This window comes from Bremia lactucae, linkage group LG1 (assembly GCF_004359215.1).
Source record: "Bremia lactucae strain SF5 linkage group LG1, whole genome shotgun sequence".
NCBI lineage: Eukaryota > Oomycota > Peronosporomycetes > Peronosporales > Peronosporaceae > Bremia > Bremia lactucae.
In genome coordinates this window covers 1,726,491-1,739,255 of record NC_090610.1, presented here as the reverse complement: position 1 = coordinate 1,739,255, position 12,765 = coordinate 1,726,491, and the positions used below count along the sequence as shown (strand labels likewise).

General features: G+C 45.4%; 2 protein-coding genes across 2 annotated transcripts; one reads left to right on the top strand and one right to left on the bottom strand.

Annotated features, from left to right (window-relative positions):
• Positions 1-4,977: 4,977 nt before the first annotated feature.
• On the top strand, positions 4,978-7,480 carry CCR75_002063 (uncharacterized protein). The gene is made up of 5 exons (XM_067960163.1): positions 4,978-5,165; positions 5,269-5,791; positions 5,871-6,945; positions 7,016-7,188; positions 7,255-7,480. Exons 1-5 carry the CDS (start codon positions 5,078-5,080, stop codon positions 7,442-7,444), a joined length of 2,049 nt encoding a protein of 682 aa, XP_067822959.1. The 5' UTR covers positions 4,978-5,077; the 3' UTR covers positions 7,445-7,480.
• A 626-nt stretch (positions 7,481-8,106) lies between these two features.
• On the bottom strand, positions 8,107-10,375 carry CCR75_002062 (uncharacterized protein; the record flags this gene model as incomplete). Its single annotated transcript, XM_067960162.1, has 2 exons — positions 8,107-9,912; positions 9,984-10,375. The coding sequence occupies 2 exons, from the start codon at positions 10,373-10,375 to the stop codon at positions 9,528-9,530; spliced, it is 777 nt and encodes a 258-aa protein (XP_067822960.1). The 3' UTR covers positions 8,107-9,527.
• Positions 10,376-12,765: the final 2,390 nt, after the last annotated feature.

The following is a 12,765-nucleotide window of genomic DNA, read 5'->3' as shown; positions in this document are numbered from 1 at the left end:
TTAATATATTAACTACAATTGCTTCTTACACCGGGTCTTGATGCATAGATGCAAAGAGAGTTCCAACTCCTCAACTCCTGGACAAACTCCCCTAGGGTTCTTTTACCCTGTCGAGTCGCTAGAAGCCTGATCAGGCGGTGCAAACATGCTGGTCATTTGCTGTTTCAGCGAATCCCATGAGGGAAAAGCGTCGTTTATGGACGTGCTGCACGATAGTGCCCACTCCATGGCTCTACCTCCAAGTTTGGAAATGGCCATTGCTACCTTTTGCCGTTCTGTTAAGAACAAGGCGGAATCAATGGACATTTCCATCTGCTGAATCCAAAAAGGGAGATTTTCTCCCTCTTTTCCCTCAAATGTCTTCACATTTACAGTTAGAGGGCGAGCCCTCGGCTCTGAGTCAGGTACAGAGATGGACCGGGTTGGCATAGATGCCGCTAAGTGGTCCTATACCTGACCGATCAGGGAGGCTTCGTATCGCATGAAGGCTTTAAGCCTTGACCTCTGGTCCCTGAGAGATATATACTTACTTTAACATGTGGAGTTCAAGAAAATAAACTCCACACGTTCAAGCCCAAACATAGTTCTGAGCTTGTCGTAAGCTGCGCATCTGAAAGTTCTGAAACCTGAGAAAGGCTTCTATCTCTTACAGATCAATGCGCAAGCCTTAGGAAGGCACTTAACGTTTTAAGATCAAAAGGGGAACTGCACTTTATTTAATTATTTAAATCTAAAACCTTACCCTAGCTAATTAAAAATAGATTTTGGCCGCCAGATTTTTATCTGGCGGCGACCACATTTGTTACCCATAGTAAATGAGATTTAAGTATTTAACTGTTTTAGAATAGCATAATAGGGTATACTACCCATGGCTGACGCTTTATCGCGCAGACCAGACTTCGAGGTTAGACACCAGGAAAGTGTGTCTAGTGCGAAAGCACAATTTCAGCCGTCAACGTTGGCAGCCATGAAGGCATACCACGTGACGACCTCATTGGCCTCTGAGATAAAAGAGAGCTACAGTCAGGACGACCACTGTCGCCTGCTGTTGGATCACTTCGGTGGAATAAAGGTTTCCATTCCGTCGCACTTGAGAGCTAAGCTAAATCGCTTTAGCTACAGCGATGGCCTGTTATGGTATCAGCTGTCACCTTGTGATCCCTTGAGAATCTGTGCCTCATGACACAGATCTCAAGTTGATGATCCTTCACGAGCTCCATGATGCGCCATCTAGTGGGCATCTGGGCCGTGAAAAGACATTCTTACGAGTGTCAGAGGAATTTTGGTGGCCACACCTATATAGATGGGTGGCCAACTATATTCGCTCTTGCGAACAGTGTCAGCGCATTAAGCCTGCACCGTCCAGCAGTGCGCCACTGAAGCCGCTACCGTTTCAAACCAACTGTTAGAAGTCAGTTAGTCTGGACTTCATGTTTGGCAGGCGGCCCGATCATAAGGGTCGGACAGGGCTAGTCGTCTTTGTAGACAGACTGAGCAAGATGGTGCATTTAGCACCATGTAAAACATCGATCACAGGCAAGGAGGCAGCTCTCTTGTTCCTGGATTATGTTTACCGACTACGCGGGATGCCCGAGTCCATAGTATCGGACCGGGATCCACGTTTTACGTCTGGTTTTTGGCGACATGTGTTCGAGCTGCTAGGTAGCAAGCTCCACATGTCGACCGCAGATCATCCCCAGACCGATGGCCAAACAGAACGTGCCAATCGGGTCGTGGCGGATGTCTTACGCACTATAGCAACTCCCAAAGAGTGGAGCAAGCAATTGCCCTTTGTGGAGTTCGCTATAAATAACAGTGTCCACGCCAGTACGGGTGAGACACCGTTTTATATTAACGGACTGCGCCATCCTCGGACGCCAGTCTCGTTTGTGCGCAGCCCGAGTCTTAGTGGGGGAGGGCCCCTCACTATGCTCGGTGCGAAAGAGGGACATAGTTTCGTCAATATGACGATGACCCATGAGGGTATCATCTCAAAGACAGAAACTTGCCCTAGTGACCCTGCCAGTTTAGCAGTGGTCAATAAAACTACGCCTTATGACCGACCTCTTGCGCACTATAGCAACTCCCAAAGAGTGGAGCAAGCAATTGCCCTTTGTGGAGTTCGCTTTAAATAACAGTGTCCACGCCAGTACGGATGAGACACCGTTTTATATGAACGGACTGCACCATCCTCGGACACCAGTCTCGTTTGTGCGCAGCCCGAGTCTTGGTGGGGGAGGGAAGTTGTTGCCGCGTTTCATTGGGCCCTTTACGATGGTAGAAGAGGTTGGAGACCTAAATTATAGGCTCACCCTTCCCTTGTATATGAAGACGCACCCCGTATTTTACGTGGGTCGTCTGAAACGGTATGTAGACCCAAATGAGGTCACATATCACCATCCGTCTAAGGAGACCGATGGTGACGCCGACTGTGAGTCGAGCGTCGTTCGGGTGAGGGAGACGGTGAAGGCGAAAAGCTATAGGACTGACTCCTCCCACCACGAACAGGACTAGAAGAGCGAGGGACAAGTCGTGAGTAACGCGGATCCCTCAGCATTATCCTTTCAAAGAGGTCCAAGCGAGTCTTCAGGCGTTCATAACCCTGACGAGCCTTCGCCGGACATCAACGAGATCCGAGGTCAGTCGCGAGACTTGACCCTCGAGATCCGCAATACGTCGTTCAGCAGCGCTTATAGCCTGTGACTGAACGGACGAAGGTAAGGCAGCCGCGAGTATTTTGGCGAGATTTTCACTCCTATTGGGCGCCGCCTGCACTAATGGATGCGGGTGGGAATCAACGCTTCCTTGTTGGAAGGTTGCTTGCCCACCGCTCCGTGAGGCAAGGGTATCAGATCCTCGTCCAATGGAAAGATTACCCGAAGAGTTTTGATTTTTGGCAACCGATCGATTCCTACGTATTGATGTGCCCGGCTTGGTGGCTGCCCATGAAAAGCAGCACCAGCTGAGGCCGCTTCGCTAGTCTCAAATGGATAGCAGCAGAAGTAGCGTTGTGAGCAGAAAAAGGAAGTACAGTACCGCCCATGATTCCTTTCACACGCACGCGGGCGAAATTAATTCGCTGCGACCACTATTTCATCGCATCGGAATGCGGATGAATGCGGCGCAGGAATTCCGCCTCGTATAGGTTGGGCGTTGCATTCGAACGCAACACGACCGGGATCGGGAAAATACCCCCAAGCGATTTTCCCTGAGCCCTTCATGATTTAAAGATGCCATAAAAATTATGTGCGTCTACAAAAGCGCGCTATAGGAGCGACGCTCTTGGCTTGTTTAAACGAGGCCATTTTGATGGAGGGGGCATCAGTGATATGTCGCCCGTCACATAGCCACGTTCAAAACGACTGGCTTGTGACACCGACTGAGCACGTTCACGTGTCGTCGCCGGATCTTTAGGCTCCGATTCCTCTATGTCAGAACCATTATGGATTATGGTCTGAGCATAAGGCGTTGTGGTTATACCCAACGGAGAAGCGGCTGCGCCTTCATGGGCAGCGCTCATATTTCCTGTCGCTACGCTATCCAGCGCAGACGACGAGACAGCATTCGTAAATGCTGCTGTCTTCATGTTGTGAGCCATGAGAGGAGTTTGGATGGGCAATAATGCGCCATCATCCTTCCTCATGAGCTCGTTGTCCGCATCACTACTATGAGGTGACGGCAACGGTGTCGACTCATTGTGGTCGACAATGAGGGACGGATCACAATTTTCATTGTTAAAGTAAAATGGATCCTTTAGCCTCGTTAACGCGACAGCAGCAGTAGCTGTCGGCGTTTCGACTAAGGCATTGGACGCGGCCGGCGAATTAACGCGGCGCGCGCGCTTAGTGCGGGGTTTGAGTGGGCGTCTTCGCAGACGACCCACCAACATGGCCCCTTCTAGGTGGCATCTTTGGCGCCGTGTATGGAACACAGGTCGCTAGAGTGATTGAGAGAACTAGCGGCGCGTAAAGCTACTCGCAGTTCCTTGCTCCTCTTTGACGAATTTAAAAAAGTAAATTCGTTCGTTAAGGGGGGATGGTGTAACGGGCTAAAGTTGCCCTAATGTTACACAGTCCCCGTTAATTACACTTGGTGTACTTAAGGGGATGATCAATTACTCAATTAAAGTAATTAGACCCAGCACTCGGGTGTGGTTCAGATTTGTGACCAACCTTTGTGTATGTGATGCACACGGGTGCATTCACATTAGGAGGGATGACGGCTAGCGTCATCCGTTACGCGAGGTATCTAGAAAGATACGCTCGCAATACATATAAAGTGTTATCTGTAGAGATGACATTTTGATTGGTAGAAATAGGTATTTATATTTAATGCGATTAAATATAAATCAGTCTGAAAACTACTTCCTACTTGGTAAGTGCGCACGAGGAGCCGGATTACCGCTCCCGTGACGACACTTAACCAGAGTACTTAGTGCGTTGGGTGAGGTCGCTAACGCGCCAACCGCAACTACCTCACTGCACGCAAGAGAAGCTGGTTAAACCGCTTTCTCGCTGTGCTAGGGTGTGTGTCTAAGTAGATCGTGGTCGCATTACGACGTGCCCGCCTACACGTTTCATCATCATTAATGGAAGAGCACGCAGCAGCATTCGAAAAGTTGCGCGGTTATTACCCGTTCACGTGTGATGCGTTACTTGGAGGAAGCGTGGCTCATTCGCAAAAAGAAGGCTAGCATTTATTTATCTTTACAGTTGAACTCCTTTTACGGAGTTTAAACTCTAACATGTTGTTGAGGTAATTGCTGAATAAGTTTAAAATTATGGTAAGCAGGAGACGGGTAATTGCCGTGTCAATTATAGAAATAATATCCAGCTTTCGGCGCATCTAGTACGATTTTCTTTCTTATTTGGTTCATTCGTAATAATGTACGTTGTGGAACGATGCAGTCATATTATGACCTCGACTTTTCGCATCCAAAGCGCTACAAGTAAAATGGCTGCATCCGTCGCTTATATTATTGTACATTAAATTTGATCGCGATGTATGCTCTTTATCAAAATTGCTCTAATTCAAAAACTATTTTTTTCATTAGTGGACACAAGCAACAAAGCTTGCAATGTCAAACACCTTCTTCGGATCGCTCACACAGGGCGTCACGTTTAAAAACTCCAAGGAATTACAGCAAGTTAAGCAGTCTATTAAAGGTTTGCGCTCTTTCTTCACAGAAATTAATCTTTGTTTCTCGTGAGGCACCTAACTAAATTTTTATTTTATTTATAACATCACGCTTGTACCAATGGATAACAGCATCAGTTTCAAAAGCGGGAATTCAAAAGTCGTCAAACGTTGATGCGCTCGACTTTTTCGGCTTTGATGCAGTTCCAAAGCTTACATCTAATCAGATGCAATCACGCAAGATTACCGTCGACATCACGCCGGACTGCGATCCGAACATTAAACCACGCAAAGTAAAAGGAAGCAAACTTCGTCGCAAGCGCAAGCTGAGCGAAGGAGCACTTGAAAAGCAGCGTTTAAAAGATAAAGAGCGGCAGCAGGCGTCGCAGCTACTTGTCCCACCCAAGACGAAGGCGGCAAAATCTAAGAAAACGCGAAAATCTTGTCACTTGCAAACGGAACCGATTGGTAGTGGAGAAGCATCGCAGCAGCTGGACGTCGATGATGAGAAGGCTAGCGAAAGTGAAGATGGAGATGAAAATGTTACCTTGTTTAAGCCACATGGCGAGAATATGGACGAGAAAAATACTGATGCAGCGTCTTTAGCGAAATTGAAGACAAAACATAGTTCAAAAGACTGCGGTGCCTCCGAAAAGTCCGTCAATAGCTGGTATTTAATAATTTTACAGCGTCGCAAAAATTGCCTAATTTGTGTTCTCATACGGTTTTGACAGGGAGAGTATTCAGCAACTTCGACGCCAGCTTGGTATTCGCGTGAGTGGAGAAAGTGCGCCGGCACCTATTACATCATTTGCCGACATGCGCTTGAATTCAAGCGCTAACTCACAGCTGATGCAGCACGTCCTTTTGCAAAACATTGAACGCTCCGAGTACAAAGAGCCTACGCCTGTGCAAATGCAAGCTATTCCGTGCCTTTTACTTCAACGCGATGTGCTGGCCACAGCACCGACAGGATCTGGTAAGACGGCAGCTTTCGCGATTCCAATACTTGCAAACTTGGCAAATGGAAGCGCAACTAGCACGGGTATTCGCTCGATTGTTTTGGCCCCAACCCGTGACCTGGCTGTTCAAATTCGTGCTGAATTTGTGCGTATGAGTGTTGGTAAAAAGCAGCACATTACTCTGCTGTCCAAGGCAACTGCAGCTACAATTGCTTTTCAGACAAAAAACAAGGTGGCTACCACTCACGACGTTTTAATTGCTACTCCGCTTCGACTAGTACATTTAATAAAAGAAGCAAAGGTTGATCTTTCAACCGCTGAAATGGTGTGTTTGGACGAGGCCGACAGACTTCTGGAGCTGGGTTTTGTGGAGCAGGTCGATGAAATCATTGCTGCTTGCACTCATCCTAAAGTCCAGCGAGCCATGTTCAGTGCTACAATGCTAGAAGGAGTCGAGGAGCTTGCTCAATCAGTGCTGCGTGACCCTATAAAGGTGTCTGTGGGTACGAAGAATGCTGGAGCAAGCACGATTAATCAGAAACTGGTTTTTGTTGGCAAGGAGGAAGGAAAACTTGTTGCGATGAAGCAATTGTTGCATGGAGGGCTTGATCTTCCTGCTCTCCTCTTTGTACAGAACAAGGAACGTGCCAACGAATTATACCACGAGTTAATGTACGATGGGGTGAATATTGGTGCTATTCACGCAGATCGCACCAAGGAACAGCGTGATGATGCAATTCGGCGTTTTCGCATTGGTGAAGTATGGATACTTATCTGTACAGACCTAATGAGCCGTGGTATGGACTTTAAGGCTGTCAATATGGTGATTAATTACGATTTTCCACAGGTATGGATAAACATGTCTGCTTGTCCTCTTTCATGATTGAAGCATTAATCTGTATTTCTTTCATTATTAGAGTGCAGTCAGTTATATCCATCGCATTGGTCGGACCGGTCGCAATGGCCGCCACGGAAAGGCTATCACGTTCTTTACCGAAGATGATATGGTTTATTTGCGCTCGATTGCGAATGTTATGAAGATCTCGGGTTGTGATGTTCCGGAGTGGATGCTTTCGCTTAAGAAGGCGAGGTATGTCACACCTTGTCATTTTACTTAATGCTGCTGTTGCGTGACTTTTCAATTGTTTATGTACAGTGTAATAAAGAGGAAGGAACTTTTAAGAGCTCCGCCCTTGCGCCATCGAATTAATACGGTATCTGGTTACGACCTCCAGAAGGCAAATCGCCGTAAACAGATGAAGCTAGTGAAATGCAAAAAAGGCAGTGGCAGCCAGTCTGAGACACGATTTTCAGGCGATAAAAAGGAGCAGAAGATCATTGAATAAAAAAAACGAATAAAAGCAAAAAAGCTAAGTAACATTGCCTTACGCCTGCCTTTTAAATGAAATATTACTTCTAAGGTCGAGATTCTTACACCGCATACCAGCATACCCGTCAATAATGACAGCATGTCAGACCATCATGGGAAGTATTGACCATTTGCTAAATGTACTTGTGGAATATGCTAAAATCTAAAAATCGATTTTGAACGTAAATGGCTGATTAAATTAAGGCGTCACATTGCTAAGAACCACAGTCTCGTGAAAAATCAATCGGTCTGGATTCCGAAATCTTTGTGAATTCTGGTAAAAGGCGAAAGATTAATACGAATGAAATTAACTCTGCGGATCTTTGTGAATTTTGGTGTCGATAAGCGATTTCACATCTAACCGGGCTTCTTACAACTTATTTATTTAATAGGTAGAGTTAATAATTGCACTTATATAAAACCTGAACAGATTTGCTGAAATCGTAAATAATGTTCATGCCAGAGCCGATTAATTTAGGACATGTATGAGTGGCACGATGCACTAACAAGTGGGCATCGTGGACGTGAGAAAACTTATCTCACAGTAAGTCGCGACTTTTACTAGCTCCGCCAGTATCAGTTCGTGCGCAAGTACATTCGTGCTTGCGAGGTATGTCATACCCAATGTATAGTTGACGATTTGACATAACTTTTTTTTGCATCAATTCTAGTCATTTAATAAATCAAGCTTTTACTTCTACATCTAGTTCAAGCACGGTCCGGACATCATCTGGCGCATGCCGGAGAACCACATGACGACTACGCTCATGCGATGACCCGGACGACGACGATGGCTCATGAATAGGTTTGTAGCCATTCTTCACGTCAAACACAAACTCGTATATAAACGCGTACTTTCGAGCAAGTGTTGCCGATATGAGCATGCGAAACTTATCCGAGTTTTGAGATTGTGCAAAGTTGTCGAGCTGAGGAAAGACGAGTGTCATAAGCGCCGCAAAGAAGTCATCCATAACTTGCGTGATCGTCTCACCATCCAAGCCTGGCGTGTCTGCTGGTGACAACTCCATTGCGCAAGCGTGATTCTGCTGAAACTCTTGTATGTGGTCTAACAATGCAGTCGCTCGACATCGATCTAATACATGCTTAGCATGCACCTCACTCAGCTCTTGTAGCCAACGGTCCAGGTCGCTACAAATGTTTAAGTGCCACTTAGAAACCTCCGGGATACGACCGAGCGGATCTTGGAAGCAACTAAAGTTATTAATCCGAAACACAAGTGCGTCAACATTTTCAAGGCTAGCCACGCTGCGCTGACACATGAGCTCAAGAGCTTGAACACAACTGTCAAATAGTGGCGCCAATTCAGCTTCTTTATCTTCTTCGGGCACTAGCGATGTTTGAAACACGTCAAGCAAAGTTAGTAAGCGGTGAGACACATCGAGCGAACTGTGCGTAGCTGCAAGACTTGCGGCATAATCTTGGGCCGAAGCCGCAAAGGAATCCATTAACTGCTCAAACTGGCAATTAAACGCTTCGTTCGCAGCTTCGCGGCAATAACAAAGTACTTGTGCAACCTCGGAATAAGTGATGAGTTTGTCGAGCTTGCGGTGGTAGAATGCAAGTAGATGCTTAAGCTTGTAGGCAATAACGATGCCGTGCGACGAGCTTATGGTCTGCTTAACACGCACCTGCAGCATTTTCGCTACCCCGTCAAACGCACATCCAACCATGGACGTACACACGATATTATCCACTTTTCTCGTAGAGTTGCCATTTCTTGCTGCTAATAAGCCCGGATTTCCATCTAATGCTTCGTTTGTAGAAGCAGTAGGAGGACATAAGTCGACGTCGCCACCGAATAGCACACAAAAAAACTCGCTCTCGGTAGCTATAGCCTGGTGAACCCAAGCCAACATGTCACCGCAGTAACGTACAGGGTCATGAGCGTGCATTTCAATTGGCCTTGGAATCCCATTTGGTCCGCCTACAGTTAGAGCTAAGAGAAAGCGTTGCACTATTTGAGACCGTCGCGATGCCGTCAGACACTCCTTACAATAGCTGTGTTTTAGCAGCACCACACGGTAGTGTTAGTGGATTCTTCAGCACAAAATAGAATTGAAGCCGCTGTACTTGTAAAACTCTGTATGGTCGCTCAACAAAGCAATCGCCCGATGGAGGGAATTGCACGTATCGCCGTCCACTTCCGTGCACTTTTTTGCCGTCCATTGGTATAGTCGCTTAAAGCCAGCTTCTTGGTACTTGCCTAACGTATCTAGCAGCTCCAGTCCGCAATTTACCTCGCCCGTGGCGAACAACTCCTTGCAGTCTGCTTTAATCTGCTTAACTCGCTCCAATGTGCTGAAATAATCTTCCACGTCTTCGTCAGCTATTTGCTCTGCATATAGCGTGCGCACCTCTTCGTCCGTCAATTGATAGCGGTTCAAAAAGTTCCTTGCCTCCTTACACTCCTGCTGTGCCTTGTCCCTTGTGATACCAGTACGTGCGATATCTAAGCACATATACTCAGAAGTAATAGTACAAACCTCAAGCCATACCTTTCAGTTGCCAACGTCGCTGCTTCAGTCTGCACTTGTTCTGTGTCCCTCTTAGTAGTCTCTAAATACTTGTGTACTTGGTCGCACTTCATGTCTAGCGCATCAACCTCACTGGCTAATTTTGAAATACGCTCAATTGTTGCATTCAGATTATCCAAAGCTAATTCAGCAAGCGCTAATTGCTGATGTTCTAAGCTCGAGCGCAAACTTCGGCGTAGAGTCGCCAACGTAGACGCACCTGACGCATCCATCTTTACAATCGATGTCGCGGGTGATGATTCATTTGATACAATCGTCCGAAGGAGCGCTTTGGTTGCCTCCAGTTCTGCGCGAGAGTTCAAAAGTTTGTGCACGCGGTTCTGCAGGGCGGCTGCTGGTGCTGGGGTCGACATGACGAATACAATGTAATATTGTGCTTATGTAATAACTGCACAAGCGTCCTACCCTATATTGGAGCAATAACGATAAAAAGCACGCGTCCTTCATTTTTTTTAAAACTCGAAGATAGTCAATAAATTTCCTAAAGCGCATTTAGAATTTATGTGGAACTAAAATCGAAAATTTGTCTTGTGAACATGAAGTTGCTGCATGAATAATAGCCATCATAAAATGCCTAAGTTTAATCCTGAAAAGTGATATACATACATCGAATTCAAGCGAGCATATGCAATTATGTCTCTCACGCTTAGAACTGGGCATTTCGGCTATTAAAATGCAGAGACGAGGCGTTCTCTTCCATCCACTATGCTGCTACTGGCAGCTCTGACAATGGTTTATCCAAGCCTATCTAAGCGGAGTAAGCTGCATCGCTACAAGAGCAGTCATGCTGGTCTTTTCAGCTACCAGGTGGGTGGCTTGGGTGATCGGAACTGTTCTTCCAATCGTTAGCATCTTTTGAGCGGAGGCGCCATACGTGTAGCGGAGCTACCTCGCTCCTAAGTCAGAGAAAGACTTATAGACTCAGAGAGTCTCTTAATTCTATAGAACCAATGGGTTTAAAAAACTCAGGGAGTCGTACAAGCTATTGAAGCTTAATGAATCCTAGTTCAAGGGATTCAGGGGTTCGTAGAACCTAGTGGCAAATAGTGCCAAGAGTATATACCTTGGAAAGGCTTACATCTCTTACAGATCAATGCGCAAGCCTTACGAAGGCACTTAACGCTTCAAGATCAAAAGGGGAACTGCGCTTTATTTAATTTAATTATTTAATCTAAAACGTTACCCTAGCTAATTCAAAAATAGATTTTGGCCGCCAGATTCTAATCTGGCGGCGACCACATTTGTTACCCATAAAAAAGTTGGATTTAAGTAATTAACTATTTTAGAATAGGATAAAAGTGTACATTACCCATAAGGTAAATGTACCATTACAACATTTCTTCAACCGGTGTGTGCCCCATTACCATACGCCTCCTTTTTTCGATAGCGTCAGTGTCGCCATGTCACAGATGTGAGCGTAAGTAAGGTTTTAAAGAGAGGATTACCGTAACGGGCACCCTTTGCTAGTACTGATAACAGTACTAGTCACATACACTGGTTGCAGTGAAGGTGAGGTGCTCAATTATCAATTATTTTACGTAACGACATGCAGAGGAAGGTTCTAAGTAGCTAAGAAGTCTTAGCTGCAAAGGTAATTTCTAAAAGAATAATATATAGAGAAAGTTAAACAGTATAAATATGTCGAGTTCCTACGTAACGATCTTCTATATACTGCTGAATTTATTATGTTAATATGTAAATATGCATGGCGCCTACTGGCGCGGGTTGATTCAAACTTAAATCAAACAATCAATCGGCAACGTCCATTGCCTGGTTACACAGGACTTAGTCTTATTGCGCCAATATTACCAAATTTGATAGTATTGGAATTATCAAGTCAAAATTAATAACGATAATTATTATGTACTTCTTTGCTTATTTCATCTCATAAAAAGAATAAAAATAATATTTATTATTTCTCGTATAAGAATTAATATTTATGTAACGGACACCCCGTAACAAGTATCAAGTTGTCGAAGACGTTGGTAGATGAGTTTGCTCGATGGCAATCGCAAAGTGGATTAGAATAAGGTCCTAGTTCGCAAATTTGACTACTATCTCTAAGTATCTTGCAACTGAATATCCTCGTGATTCGCAACAGTCGTTTTACTGGCATATAACGTCTGTCGTTTTGTACTGGCTTGTAGCAGTTGTTTTACTGGCATGTAACAAGCGTAATCATCACTGTATTAAACGTCTGTTGTCAATGGACAGTCCATTGACTTAATATGATTATTGATTGCCCAACACGCGTCGCAATCGCGTTGCAAGTTATTTTTGGAAAACCTTTCGATCTATATTGTAAACGTGCGATCGTTCGGTAGTCTATCGCGTTGTCGGAGTCTTTCTTTTTCTGTAAAGATTAACCAACCCTTCACATTTTGGCTTTAGCGGCTCACTTCGCCTAGAACCAAACCAGTTCAGCACCCCTTTTCCCCTTCACAGCCTTTAGGTTTAATAACCGCGTCCGTGACCATTTATTCCTGCTTATCAGGCGCTGTTACACATGCGTAAAGTAATGGAGTCGAAGCGTCAGCAAACAATTGCAACGTCGGCATCGGAGGCTGAGTATATGAGTCCGGACAGTGCTACACAAGAAGCAATTTAGCCGCGCCGTCTACCGAAGGATCTGAGCTACAACAGCGATGATAAAGGAGTGACCCTAATTTACCAAGGTAATCAAGATTGTGCGCTTTAGCCAAGAATCCGGTCTATCACTCGCGGACCTAGCACATTAGTGTCA